The sequence below is a fragment of the Streptopelia decaocto genome (genome assembly GCF_964273445.1).
Source record: "Streptopelia decaocto genome assembly, chromosome: 7".
Lineage (NCBI taxonomy): Eukaryota > Metazoa > Chordata > Aves > Columbiformes > Columbidae > Streptopelia > Streptopelia decaocto.
In genome coordinates, this window is record NC_138661.1 from 1789647 (window position 1) to 1804971 (window position 15325).

General features: G+C 54.8%; 1 protein-coding gene across 1 annotated transcript in view; it reads right to left on the reverse strand.

Moving 5' to 3' along the window:
* Nucleotides 1-11083, reverse strand: part of MDGA2 (MAM domain containing glycosylphosphatidylinositol anchor 2) — a gene marked incomplete at both ends in the record, with an annotated part of 293058 nt that extends 281975 nt beyond the window's left edge. The window contains one exon of the mRNA XM_082058279.1: nt 11011-11083. Within this exon, the coding sequence (XP_081914405.1) occupies nt 11011-11083 (73 nt within the window). The remainder of the gene's footprint in view (nt 1-11010) is intronic.
* Between the last annotated feature and the right edge of the window lie 4242 nt (nt 11084-15325).

Sequence of the window (15325 nt, forward strand, 5' to 3'; positions counted from 1 at the left end):
TGCTCGCCCCAAGTCTGTGCATCACGCCTACAACTCATCATCGTCCTTAAAGCAAAAATACCCAGAAACTCCGCTCCCTCCTCTCTGACTCATCGCACCACGCTGGGGAGGTGCTCTTAGGGGGCTCCTACGTGAGTGCGGGGGGACGGCAAAGCCCATTAGTGAAATCCCATCAGACTCTGGTAGATGGGAGTTTAGTTTTAGGGTATTGATATTACGCTTCTAAAAGCCCCAGAAGTTTGACGACTCTGCCTGCAGCTACTCTGTGCTTGAGCAAGTAACAAGACATTCTCTTTATGAGAATATTTAGCTGCAACAGTATTTTTTTTCTTCAGATGCCTGAGGTAAAGTTAAACTTTCATATAAGGCAAAATATATACATTAATTAAACTAACTAGAAAAATGCAAGAGCTTCTGCCTCAGACGAGCAGCCTCACTGCTTATTAGTGAAAAGCTCTTTAGTCTGGTTGGCCACAGATAAAGCAGATCTTTGGTTTGTATGGAAATATGTGCTTGGCCAATAGCAGACAGTGGCTGGACATCCACAGGAAAGCATTGATACCAAGATTCATTCATATACATTAATCATCTTAGTCCCATTTTCTGCTGACACAGGCAGCCCAGCTTCTGCATGGGGACACCTCAAACAATTGTTCATCCACAGCTCCATTAGCATTTGGAGTCACACACGATGGATTAATTGCTCATCAATTAATCGGTGCTGCAATACAACAAGGCAAGACAAAGCCCAGTTGGCATCATGAGTTGGATCTGACCACCAAGTAGCAACAACAGCCTTGCTTATTTAAAACAGATCACTCCAAATGTCAGAAAAAAAGAAGCCAATAGCACACGTACAACCATATTATAAAAGGAGAAATTACTGAAAAGGGACAGGTTTTCTTGTCTATTATCAGAGATCAGCTCGTTTCTCATTGACCTAAGACTTAAGACACAACACACCAGATGGAGCCGAGTGCTGTGCAAGCGCAAGTGGGACATTTCTTCTCTCTCCTCTCACAAAACATCAATAAAAATGCTAAATTCCAAAGCCTGACATGTTCCTTGAATTCCTGACAGCATTTTTTGAATAACTGGAAAACATTTAAATGTTTTGACTTTTTAAGTGAAGAAGTTCAACTTTTCATTTTGAAGCGCCTGTTTGAAGATTCCCTTCTCCCTTATGTTAAAGCACTCATGCACGTTAAAACAACAACAATAAAAAAATACAATAACCCCCAGCATAGCTTGACTTCGGCAAAAACATTCTGAGCACTTAGAGTAACTCCAGCAACTCCTGGAAGTTACAACTTATCCTAAAAAGAGAAAAATATTCCATGTTTCCCCTTGCTACAGGTCCAGCCCCAGTGAACTCAGACCAAGCACAGCCCAGAGACTCTTCTCTCCTTAAATCACCATTTTTCTCTCTGCCTCACCAGGATTCAGTAAAACACTCACACAATAACCTAGAGAAGGACATGGCAGACCAGACCCCAGATGCACCTCTAGGATGAGAACATTCTTGTAGACCCACCTCAAACCTGCTCTGTGACCTCCACTCAAGAGCCCACAGAACAAGCAACCACCACAACAAAGAAACCACCTCCCTGACCAGTTTTAATTCATTTATACAATGCATATAAAAAAAACCCACTGGCTTCTCACACATACCTTTCCTTCCCCCCGCAAAAAATGAATAACTTTAATAAAATAAAGTAAAAACCACTCACATTTAGAAGAGAAAGACCTCAGCTTTGCAAACTCACTCCAGGGCTGCTCAGATCCACTCTGAGAAGAAACTTAAAGCGCCAGCCTGGCCTTGCTTTAATTAACAATCAGAATTAATTGCAGCTGTGGGGCAGCAGACGTGCAGCTGTGGGGCTGCAGACGTGCCCCTGTAAACAGCTCCACCCACTGACTTTGTACTGGCAGCCTTGCTTATGTGCAGAGGAAAGAAGTCAGGCCGTGCTAAGTTTTGGGGTGAGATTGCAGGAAAAGTGGCTGATTTGCAGCATTCTCTTTTGCATTATTTAGCAGTGATGTGGAGGAAAGGGGAAAAGAAATGAGGGAGTGGAGAAGAGCCCTGGCTGGGGCTGCACTAAGGAGCTGCCTGCATGGTGGGGGGTGCTGCCAGCTGTGCCAAATCATGGTGTTTAGCTCAATTTGCACCTTCGCCCTCTGCCAGAGGAGCTACAGCACCAGGCTTGCAAGGAGAAGAGGATGTTGTCCCATCATTTGAGAGACAAACATTAGGGCGAAACTTGCATGAAAACTTCTCCTCCCTCCTCGCTTTGACCCTTGCAGTGCAATGCAGCCCAGACCGCCTTATTGCTTTATGTTCCATCAATGTAATGCTAAGCAAAGAGAAAAGCAATGCAACACCCAGAAGAGCAGAGTAACTCCGCCTTCGGGAAAAACAGCCATTAATCAGGTGGGCAGCCTAATGCAGAATCCAATTCCTTCAGCTCCTTCCACCAGGAAATATTCATTTATTTGCTAATTCATAATCTGGGCCCCTGAGCCCTAAACTGTAATGAGCTTTAATTTTTTTAGCTCAAGGTGAAGCTGGAAGCTGCTGGTGGCATGTGCGGGATGGGCAGGGACATGATGGACGTGGATGATGGGATGGAGGCGGGACGATGGTTGTGGTCTATGTGTTGTTGTTATGAACATTATCTCCAGGACTTTTTATTTAATCAGTTCCCTGGATTGGCTCATCCTTCTCCAAACAGTTTGGTTAGTCTAATTACAGAATGCAAATCACCACCGTTCTCTCCACCGCCTCACTCCCACCAAGCACATTTCAACAGCCAGCACATCTTCCAGCACCCATCACGCTGCCAGCATATTCACACGGATTTTTGGTTTAATGCCGTTAAACTAAGATGCCAGATATTCAAGGGAAAAACCTGTATGAAATACTGCAAGACCGCCTGGAGATGCTCTGAGATGTGCCACCTCCGTCAGGTTGGTGAGCACTTCTCATGCCACCTCAACCAGGCCCAGCGTGATGAGCTGGGAAGGCAAAACTGACTTTTCTTCCCAAGCATAGGGCAAGAGTCAAAGCATCGGGCTGCCCTAGTGATTATGATACATCATCTCTCTAATACTTGTAAGTTCAGCATTAAACTTCCCCAAGGCTCAGATATTGATGAAACAAGAACTGCCCCACCAAGAATCACAGAATCATTTTGGTTGGAATGGACCCTCAAGATCATCAAGTCCAACCCACCCCTGGCATTAACCCATGTCTCTAAGCACCACATCCACATATCTGTCCAACCCTCCAGGGATGGTGACCCCAGCACTGCCCTGGGCAGCCTGTTCCAATGCCCCACAGCCCTTTGGGGAAGAAATTGTTCCCCACATCCAACCTCATCCTCCCCTGGCGCAACTTGAGGCCGTTTCCTCTGCTCCTGGTGCTTGTTCCTGGGGAGCAGAGCCCGACCCCCCTGGCTCCAAGCTCCTTTCAGGCAGTTCAGAGATCAGAAGGTCTCCCCTCAGCTCCTGTTCTCCAGCTGAACCCCCCAGGTCCCTCAGCCGCTCCATCACACTTGTGCTCCAGCCCCTCACCCTCCATGTGGATGGAGACTCCTCGACTGGAATGAAGCACCACAGCTCACCCCGCCACAACGGGAGAATGTCTGCTCCTCAGAAGGCTTTTATCTCCCTGCCTCTTTGATTCCTATCTCACAAATCCATAAGCCACCAGACAGAATTAGTCAGTGAAACGACGTAAGGAAGAAAAGTCCCAGCAGTTTCATGTTCAAGATGACAGCGCAGCTTTTCTGGTTGTCTCCTGAGGACTGAAGGCTCTGGGTTGGTGCATCAAGGACAGTTAGCTTTGACCTTCACTACATCAGAAAAGCCTGCATCCAGATAACACCCTCAGACAAATGGTGTGAATTTTGGGGTGTTCTTATGCAAGGACAAGAATTGGAATCAATGATCCTTGTGGGTCCCTTCCAACTCAGGGCATTCTATGAAATATTAATTCTATGAAAATTATCGAATCATAGACTCACAGAATAGTTTGTGTTGAATGGACCTTCCCAGCTCCCCCAGTGCCCCCCCTGCCATGAGCAGGGACATCTTCACCAGCTCAGGTTGCTCAGACCCCGTCCAGCCTGGCCTGGGATGTCTCCAGGGATGGTTCAGCCACCACCTCTCTGGCCAACCTGGGCCAGGCTCTCACCACCCTCAGGGACAACAATTTCATTATATCTAGCCTGAATCCCCCCTCCTTTAGTTTAAAACCATCACCCCTTGTCCTATCCCAACAGCCCCTGCTAAAATGTCCCCATCTTTCTTATCAGCCCCTTTCAAGTCCAGAAAGGCCACAATAAGGTCTCCCCGGAGCTTCTCTTCTCCAGGCTGAACACCCCAAGTCTTCCAATGCATTTTGACATATGAGAGACAGCCAGCTGTTTCATCTAGCCACAACAACACGTTGCCAGGTTAGAAAGCGATGCTCGAGCAGTGGGATTGCTCCATGGGATGGTGCCATGATCCCAACGAGGTGGCTCCGGCAGAGCATCCAGCACTCAGCGAGACCCTGTCATACACTGTACATCATGTTTTAATCATGTAATGTATTAATACCATAATTAAAGTCCACACCATTTGCTAAGTAACATATATTACTCCCATCACTGCTCTGATATATTAAAAATAGATGAACTGCTTCCTGGAGTGTGAGGCCAGGAGGGGCAGTGGGTCTCACTGGGGTTGACCTCCCACACATCCACGATCTCCCTTAGCAATGCCCACCTCTGTCAAGCTCGCCAGTTCAAGCAGCAACATCTGATTGTATATCAAAGACATTTGACATCAGGGAGTCCAGCACATCTCTCGGCAAGCTGCTCCAACAGCTAATTACCCCAGCTGTTAAAAAACCCTCATCCTTATTCCCACTGTGGGCTTTGGTAACTTCAAATGATTGTTGTTGGCTCCTCTAATGCTTTCGGTGGCTGTTTGGAGCTAGTTCTTCACTGCTGCCTGCTTCTTCCTTCCCAAGATAATTAAAATATACTTTTTTTTTTTCTCCTTTTTTAACTACCTCTAGTCAGTCTTAACCCCCTTTATGCATGGAGCTTCTCTAGCTCCTCTACATCACAAACCTCCATAGTACTCACATGTGCTGGCAACAAGCAACCAGGACAAGCAGACGTCAAAATCAAGCTTACTGCTGCCAAGAGCAATGTTGGCCTGTAAGGATGTTCAAGGCAACCACCTGGTCCCCCAGCCTTTGTTAGGTACAAGAAGCACCCATGGAGGGAGGGATCTCTGCTCCTCCCAGAAGATTCTGCCTTCAAAACCTGAGAACAGCAAACGGACTTCCCTCCACGTTCAGCTATATTTAGCGAGGCCATTATTTATGGAGATGGCAGGAAATAATTCAGCGGGATCCAGACATCACTCAAAACGGCCAAGAGGTTCTATAAAAAGATAAACCGAAGGACCTAAGGGGGCAAGGGACGGCTCTTCAGCCGGCAATGGAGCAGCAGTGCTGCGAACACCCAACGCCTTCGCTGGGTCACACCTGGGTGGTGGGGACAGCTGCTCTCAAAAACCCCTTTCTCCAAAAAAAAAGAGTCTTTTCCGGGTTTAAGAAACACAGTTTAAGACACAATGCAAGGTCCTGAGCCCATCTGAGTAGGGAATTCAAGTGACAATGTCCTGGCACGGGCAGGAGGAGGCAGGGAGCATCCTCCCCGCTTGCATTCGCTTTCTGCATGGCCGTGGCTGGGTGTCTCCCACGCAAAAGGGGTTTGTTCCACTGGAAGAAAGGGATATACTGCAGAGGATTGAGTGCCCTACAAGAGTATACGTATATATACATGCATACACAGGCTGGCACTGCAATGCATGCAGGGAGCAGCTCATCACTGAAGAGGTCCCAGAGAATATTTGAGGAGGGTACAAGCCAGAACTGAGCTTTACTCCTTCACCTGCTTCCTTCCTCCCCAGCACTTCATCTGACTGATTCTAATTAAACTGGATTTTTCCCTTCTGAGCCAAGAGAGCTTTTATTTTATTTGTTTAAACACTTGTTTCCTCGCCACCAGGTTTCCTCCAAATCTCCCTCGCAGAGTCCAAGGCACCGTTTGGAGCAGGGATGCGCAGAGCACCAGCTGCTCCCACAGGGCGAGACGTGCCGCGACGCCCCGAGCGGAACGGAGCCAACTCGCTGCTCACCAGGACGATTGCTCCGACCTGCCTCTCCATCCGTTCAGCAGACCTGCATTCAGCTTTAATCTCTGTCTCTGAGCTTCTCCCACACATTTACTCGCAAGCATTTTAACAGTTTGACTCTACCCACTTGCACCCCTCGACCCCAAACTGTTGCACCCCAGGGCAAAGCCAGCCCCCCGAATGCACAGACCAGCACATGCGGATGCCGGGTGCTGTGCAGCCCCTTACCTATGGGATAAATAAGAACCACGGGAGCAGAGCCGATCCTGATCGCTTGGCTGTCCGCAAAATGCACGGCGGCTGCTCCCCCGTCTCCGCACGCTCTCAGTTCAGCTGCACAAGCTGAAGTCCATGTCAGAGCGCTGCCGAAATCCCAGTGTCAACATCCGCGGCGTGAGAGGGAGGAGGAGATCCCTCTCCAGGGCTCAGTTAAGAGTTAAAGCTCTGGATGATCACTTGGCTCCTGGACGGGGCAGCGGAGGAGCCCACAGCTGCTCAGAAACGCCAGCCCCTCCAGCACCGCATAATTCCTCCCCTGTTCCCGGGGCCGCCGCGCTTCCCGCGCACAATGTCCCGAATTGTGCAGGGTTAAACCAGCCCACACAACACCCGCATTCACACCCGCGGAAATACCCTCTCGGTCCCCGCGCCGCCGCCGTGACATCTGGGGCCGGTGATCCAGAGCCTGCCCTCGCCGGCAGAAACAGGCAACCGGCCTTTCTAACGGGAAAACGCTCTTAGTGTTGATTTTTTCCCCTCCTTCCCTTCTTTCATCCTCCCAATCCACTCATTCAAGCAGGGTGAGCATTAGGGAAAGGCCGGGTCAGCAGCGGCACGCAGACACTCTCACTCCAAAGCCGGCTGTCATTAATCCCTCCGAGGAGCCGAGCGTACCACAATATCATCATCATCATCATCATTATAAAGAGGCAGCCAGAGGTGCTGGAAGATCTTTCCCGACACTGCGTGACCTGCTCCACCTCCCTGGGGACACAAAGTGCTTCACCAGACCCCAACCCAGCTGCCATCTGGGGTGCAAGGGGTTTGGGTTCCCTGTTTCCAAACCTGCTTCTTTATACGGCTGGGATACAAATTCATCTGTTGGATAACATTTGATGCTTGGCAGGAGGAACAAGGACAATCTCTCTGACGTTTAATACAATAAATACCTATGCTTCCACATTACTTTGCATCAGCAACAAGAAGCTGGGTCGTTCCCTCAGCTACAGCTGCTTCTCCCAACACTTTGCAGAGCCCCAGGGAGACTCCGGCGTGGCTGAGCACAGCAGAAACTCGTTACATTTGTGATCACTTGCTTTCATGAGGCATTCACAGCCATCCTGATATTATCTGCATCTTCATGTGAGACGCTCAGCACTTTTCCTTATAGGAGATGGTTTAAAACACAGTGTGGGGGTGCACAGAGGGACGAATGTTGCACACACACAATTTTCCCTGTGGCAGACCTGGCGTTTACATACAGAAAAAACTCATCCTTGGTAGCTGCCCTGCTTATTTCCAGCTGAATTCATGGGAAAGGAACTAAAAGCTCTGCAAAGAGCAGGTAAAACATGCTCCTGTGGCCACGGGGAAATGGTGCTGCAGAGGGGGCTGCACCCCCATGCATAGCACCCCATGGGTGCAGACACCTCACCCAGCAGGTGCCATGGGTGCTCCCCTTTATTGTGGTACCTCGCGTGTTTTGGAAACATGCATCTAAGCCCCAGGTCCCCAGCGAGCCCCCCAGCTGGGGGAACGGGTGGGAAATCGGCTCCCCACTATCATAAAAGTCCCACATTTGGATGAGCTGCAACTCATCTGCCGACCTCCTCATTTAGCCACTTCTCTGGCAATGTGAAGTCTGGTGAAAAGGTAACCATCATGATCCAGGCACTTGCATCTTCAGCTTTATTAACCATGCAAGTCACGCAGAATTTAAAGGGGAGGGAAAGTGCATGCTGCACTTGGAGTTTGAGATTATTTTAGCCAAGAAAACAAGCTGCGCAAAGCAGAGCTGGGGAATTGTACATCTCGCCAGGGATTTGAGTAGCTCTGCTCTGTCCCCGTCCCCTGGAGCAGCAGAAGGTGGGACTGCGCAGACCTGCACCTGCTCCGGCTCCACCACCAACCCTGGCGAACTGTTCCCCGCGCCAGTGCCTCGGTTCCCCCGCAGGTTCAGCTGTACCGGCTTTTTAATCATAGCTTTACTATTCAGAAGCAACAGGCGCGAGTTAACGGCGAGATGTACAGCCAGACATCACGGGACATTAATTTGCTTTTTTGCATTAACTAAGAATACGCAAATGTGGATCATTTATTGTGCATTTAAAGGCAGCAAAGCAGCTCTCAAGCGCTGCTGTTCTGGGGGGATGTGCTGAGCGCTGCTTCTCTGCACCTTCTGCAGCGTCGAGCAGCCGCGGCGTGCAGGGAGGTGTGCAGGCAGGTGTGCAGGCAGGTGTGCAGGCAGGTGTGCAGGCAGGAGTGCAGGGAGGTGTGCAGGCAGCTGTGCAGGCAGGAGTGCAGGGAGGTGTGCAGGGAGGTGTGCAGGGAGGTGTGCAGGTAGGAGTGCAGGCAGGCACTGCTGGGAGCAAGCAGGAGTGCAGGCAGGAGTGCAGGCAGGAGTGCAGGGAGGTGTGCACAGGCAGGTGTGCAGGCAGGAGTGCAGGCAGATGTGCATGCAGGAGTGCAGGGAGGTGTGCAGGCAGGAGTGCAGGCAGGAGTGCAGGGAGGTGTGCACAGGCAGGAGTGCAGGCAGGAGTGCAGGCAGGCGTGCAGGGAGGCAGTGCCGGGAGCAGGCAGGTGGAGCTCGGGCAGTGCACATCACCAGTGAGACCCTGTCCCAGGGACACAACCGCAACGGGAGGAGCTGGAGAGAAGCCGGAGCGGCAGACAGCACCTAACGACAGGTCTGAGCAAGCTGCAAGGCGGCAGGTTCTCCATGCAGGACCGGAGAGGGCAGCAGGGCACAGGGAGGGTGCTCGGAAGAGACACCAATATTTCAGATTGGTGGCACAAAAGCAGGGAACAAATGGGTTAAGTCAGCAAGACACCCTCCTAAATGCTCCACTCCTGAAAGCTGAGCTGTGAGGATCTTGAAATCTTCAATAAGGGACAAAAAAGTTGTTCAAATCCCACAAACGTATTTTTCCAAAGCAACAAGGACTGAGCGGGGTGCCTCTCCCAGCCTGTTTGCTTTTGCTAATGGGTGCTACCTTCAAAATCTCCTTTCTCAAAATGGCCCTGGTGCTCCAGGCTGCCGGGTGACATACCCTGGGCTTGGCTTTCTTTTTTTGGCTGAGCACCGTCTGCTTTCTCAAACCAGCCTTCAGGAGTCAATGAAGAAACACAAATTCACATGAAACAGGTTTCAAATACAGTGCAGCCACATCTGCCTGACTTCGCACCACTTCCCCCCCTCCCCTCTCAGCAGCCCTTCACCAATCGTCCTTAACCTAAATAAGGTGTTACATTTGACAGGATGAAAATGCAGCATTGCCAAACAAAAGTCTTACTACAAATCTGCGTGTGACATCTCCTGTGCATAGATGCTGATGTTCAATCCAGGGCAAGAGCTCCCTTTCCTGCAGGCCCCCACAAAACACACTCTGCCTGAACAAGCCCTCTTCTATTCATGACAGCGGTTGCTATTCCAACGCATCCAACAATATGTGCCTGTGTGTCGGGGAAGGCAAAGAGCCCCGGCGCTGCCAGTGCCAAGATCTGCACGTTAGTAATCCAGCTGCTGGGAGCAGAACCCCCCAGATATTTTCAATTACACTGAAATTTCGCAAAATTTAAAAAAGCGGGAGGGTGGGGGGTCGAGAGCATCTCTGAGGCTGCCTTGCTGATGGGGAGCAAAGATTTTAGTGCTGAAACAGGGGCTTCGAAGGAGAGGATGTCAAACGAAGCATTTACTGGTAAATTCATGAAGTCGCCTCAACATCGAGTATCAGAGGCAGCGCTCCCAGCAGCTCCGCACCGCCGCCGAGCCGAGCCCCGCCGTGCCGCTTACATAACCCCGGACCGCGGCCGGAGCATCACCGGGACCGGGGCATCACTGGGGCCGGTGCATCACCGCGGCCGGGGCACCCCCGAGGCTGGGGCCGGGGCCAGCGCACCGGGCGGCGTCCCCACTGCGCAGCACCGCGGTCCAGCGGGGTACCCGGTTCTCCGCTTCTCGGGTCCAGGCTTCGCGGTAAACGGGGCCAACTTGGCGGGGGTTAGAGGGAGAAGCAACAAGACCCGAGGCCCAGGCAGCCGCTCAGGACCCGGGTGCTGAGAGCGGGGCAGATGATGCCGCCGGCTCGGCCCCGGCCGCCCCGCTCCGCGGAGTCTCCCGCGTCCCGCTCCGCGGCGGCGATTTGCAAGTCACTGCCGGGGGCAGCGGGGCCGCGGGGCGCTCCCCTGCGCGCTCGGCCGCGGGGACTGCGCGCCCCCGGCGGAGCGCCGGGAAGTTTGCGGTTCGCCCCCACCCCTCGCTCCGCGGCCGCGGGCGGGCGGCAGCGCCGCTGCTAACAAGTGCGGCAGCCCCGCGGAGCTCCGCGGGCACGGAGAAGCCCCATCGCGGTGGTGCCCATCCGCTCCGCGGCAGCGGCCAGCCCGGGCCGGGACCGGCCGGAGCCCCCGATACCCCCCGCCCCCGGTTTTCGCCGCGCAATGTCAGCGTCTCATGGCAACGGCGCTGCCTCCGCCCTGGCTCCGCCGGCTCCCGCGGCGCGCAGCGCGGGCCCGCCGCCCCCACGACCGCGCGGGGGGACACCCCCCCTCCCGCCCCGGCGACAGTCGCGACAAGGTCACGCCGCGCCCCGGACTCACCGTACACCCCTTGCCCGGAGCTGCCCTCCAGCAGAACCGTCAGCAGCCCCAGCAGCCCGATCGCTACATCCATCTTCACGTGAGCATCCACATATCCAGCCCGGCGCGGGGGGGGGGCCGCGGGGGGGAGGCAGCGCAGCGCCCACCGGAGCCCCGCGCTCCGCTGCGGCCGAGCCGCGCACGCCCGCGCAGGCAGGGCGGCGGGGGGCAGGCGGCGGGCACCGCTGCGGTCCTCCTCCTCCGCCTCCTCTTCCTCCTCCTCCTCCTGCGCAGCGGGCGGCGCGGAGCGGCGCGGAGAGGCGCGGGGCGAGCCCCCCTCAGAGCGGCAGCCCCCTCAGGGCGCCGGCCGCCGCCGCCGCCGCCTCCCGGGGCCGCCGAGCGCCTCCCGGGGCCGCCGCAGCCGCCTGCGCCCCGCGGCCATCAGATGCCATCGCAGCGCCGCGACCCCCGCATGGTGCGCGGGGCCCCCCGCGCGGCGCGGAGGTGGCGTCGGGGGGGAGGGCGCGGAGCCGCGGAGGTGTGTCCTGCTCTTGCGCGCCGGGAGCGGCCCTCACCGCGCCTGCGGAGCGGTGGCCGGGCCCATGGCGGGGAGGGGGGGGCGGCGAGGGGGGGCGGCGGGCTTCCCTCTGCCGTGCGGTGGGTGCGAGTGTGCGAGTGTGAATGGAGGGCGGCGGTGTGCGGTCACGTTGTGCTATACGTGCCGCCAGCCGGGGCCGGGGAGCCGCAGCCCGGCGACGTCAAAGCTGCGTGGCTCGCTGCTGCGCGCCTTCCTCCGCCTCCTCCTCCTCCGCCGCCGCCGCCTCTCGTGTCCCCGTGGCTCCGCCACCGCCGCCGGGCGCGCAGGGCTGCGGGCGCTGCCAGGCTGGGGCGCCGCGCTCCGCTCTGCTCCGGGGTGCGCGGTGCGGTGCGCCCTGTTCCGCTCCCGGCTGCGCTGTGCGCTCCGCTCTGGGATGCGCGGTGCAGTGCGCTCCGCTCCGGGATGCGCGGTGCGCCCTGGGATGCGCGCTACGGTGCGCTCCGCTCCAGGATGCGCGGTGCGGTGCGCCCCGCTCCCCTCCCGTCAGCGCGGTGCCGATGCGCCCCGCTCCGCACCCGGCCACACAGTGCGGTTCGCCCCGCTCCGCTCCCGGCTGCGCGGTGAGGTGAGGTGCGGTGCCCCCGCGCAGTGCGGACGGTGAGGAGCGCCGCGCTCCCTCGCTGGCTGCGCGCTCCAAGGGTCCCCGCTACGCGCCGCGGCTGTGCCCGGTTGTCACCCGACCCTGGGTACCGGTCACACGGCTCCGCGGGGCTGCGCGGTGCGGACGGTGCGGGGCGCCCTGCGCCCGCGCTCACTACGCGCTCCGCTCCCGGCTGTCGTGAGGAAGGGGGGCGCCCCGGCCGCGGGCGCCCGCGCATCTCCCGCTGGTCCCGGGCAGAGCTGCGCGCTGCGGTGGGGCTTCCCGGCCGGCATTCGTGCTGTCCCCTCGTCACCTCCCGATTCCAGCCGCTCCCTCTCTGCCCGCTGCGGGGGACACCCCAGGGCTCAGACCTGCTCCCAGCCGTGCTCTGTCCCACTGGTGACACACACTCGTGGGGTGCCGGGGGGCAGCAGTGCTGCTCTCCCCAGCCTCCACTGACTGAACACCCCGTGCTTGCTCAAGGTTGAGTGCCCCAGGGCACGGGGCTAAGGACACTCACCATTCTGGGGGCTCCCACACCTTGGTGTGATAAGCAGGGAGGGGGCACATAGGGGACAAGCTGCTCTGTGTGTCTGGCAGGCAGCAATGCAGCTGAGCACACCCCAACTGCTGCCCACCACTGGGTTCTCCCCTGGTCATTGCCCCCTTCAGCCGTGTTTGGCCTCCACCAAGTATCTGAGATACCTCACTGGCTCCCAGCACCTTCCCAGGCTGCGCTCAGGCTGCCTGGTGTCCATATGTTTTGGGGTCTCATGGGACTTGTGCTGGTGAAGGTCTCTTGCCTCCAATTCACCAGAGCAAACCAAGGACTTGTTGGGAAGTGACAGCCTCTGTCTTCTCCCCTTCGTGCTCGGTTCCTGCAAGGATTGCACCAAAACCAGGGGCACTTTGGACACAGTTACATTCAGTTTCCTCCTCTGCCTGCACCAATTAAGGATTAGCGCTCCATGCCAGGACCAAGTGACATGCTCTGGAAGAAGTAATTGCGCTGTCAGTGTTTCTTGTGACCCCTCTGGCACGAAGCAGGACACTGTTAACAAGGCTTGGACTCTTCTAGCACTTTTTAGCACTCTCCTGGCCGCTGGTGACAGGGGCTGAACTCCTCAGTGCTGCCCTTCTGAGACAATCTGTTGAGCTTCCATCCCCAAAGGGCTCAGAGCCATCCAATCCATCGGTTGGAAATCCACTGAGAGGTGCAAGGGGCTGGATTCAGGTCTTGCTGGGGCTGCTTCCTTGTCTCAAACCAATAAGAAGGCGGAAGGTGGAACAAGGTATGGGTGCAATGTTTCTCACGCCAAAATTCATGGGGTAGTTTTTTCCTTGCTAAGGCAGACAGCAACACCAGCAAACACAGGTGGTGCCTCCAGCTGCACCCACTCCTCAGGACAGACTCTCCAGAAGCCACGGGCACCTCTGGACGATGGAAAGGAAGGTCCTCAGCTGCTGTTGAGGATTGCTGACAGACTAGTCAGAGCCTAGCAAAGCCATTTCCTCCATGAAACCATCCAAACGCATCTCATCACCTTCAGTGGTTGGTCTCCCTATTTGAAGGGAGTCCCATATTGCATGTCTGTGTCCGTCTGATGCTCCTTTTTGTCTTTCAGTTGCAAGGAGCATTTCGGGGAATGTGCCTCAGTAGGTCTTCAGAGGTTGCACTCGCAGCGTGGCTTTCAATAGGTTACATTCAACCTTGGGTTGCCTTTTGTCTTTACCTTCAGCCTCTCCACCTTGCCACACCTGTGCCAAACTGGCCCTCAAATCAACATCTGTGCCACATCTTCTGGGCCACGGAGGTCCCAACCCAACCCAGACTTGCACCCAGTGCTCTGGTGTCCTTCCCCAGCTATTTTTCCCCCCTGACTCCTTTCTTACTCCCGTGCCCATTGGCCCCAGAGCATGGGACATGAACAGACTCCAGAAGCTCTTTTGACTTTGTGGGGACAGTGCATGTTTTCTTCACCTGTAAAGCCCTGTCCATGGTCTTGGCAGATCTTGGCAGGAGAAGCCCAGAGCCCAGCCCTACCTCTTCGTGTTGGAGATCATTCAAGTGGAGGTGGAAGGAAGAGGGACCTGTACCTTATCATCTGCTTTGTAGGCTCAACATCAATAACGCCTCCAGGACTGGTCCTTTCTCACCCTGTTTCCAGCCCTTACATGGTTAAATCCAAGATCCTCACAGCAGAGAGAGAATTATTTGATCCTGAAGGCTGAAATCATTAACTGGCTGCTGCTCTAGCCTGTGGAACAGCCATTAGGAGGGACGCAGCGTTTTGTTAGCGCATCATTGGCACACTTTCTTGCAAGTTCAAGCTTCGGTGCTGCAGAGGCTAATGCACCTAGTAAACCTTACCACAAAAGCACTACACTTGAAATTTGTGAAAATAACTCGGTCTGAAATTAAGCAGGTGTGTAAATTTCTGTGGGATAAGTGCCCAAATGATTTCCACCGAACAGGATCATCTGACATGGCTTTTTAAAAAATATCTTGTCATTAAATGTTTAAACACTACAGCTACTGCTATGGCCTGCTTGATGATATTAAGCTCTGAACCTGAACCTGACCATCTCCCTGGGTAGTTTACTGAAGAAAAAAGAGGAATTAAAATAACTCACCAAGGGAGAGCTGACAGCCACCGGAGTTTGCTGAGTTTCCCACATCACTCTCTATTACGGCATTAAATAGCAATGGAGTAGCTCCTCACTGAAATAAGGTAGCTGGGGGTGGTTCTGGGGCTTGTGAAATTCAGCTGGTGTCATTCAGGTGTTCCCGAGGCCAGGACTGAGATTTGCGGCTGGGCTCCATCAACTCCAGCACTTGCAATTTGCTTCAGGAAGGAAAACATGCTGTCTGGACGGTCCCCAAAGGCTACTTACAGACCCCACTTCAACCTTTGACCCCCCCGGTTCATTTTGTAGCTTTCCTTTATCACTGGAAAGGCTCATCTGTTGCTTTTAACCCCCAAACAGTTCCTGTTTCAGTACTACCCCCTTCCCCCTGCCAGCTGCCAAAACCGTGAAGACTCTCCTCCTGCTCAGATGATGCAGAGTGACCCACCAGCGCTGGCAAAGTGTCCTCAGAGGTTGCCCAAGGGGGCCATACGTCAGACAGGTGATGCATCAATGGGGTCAAAACCTGG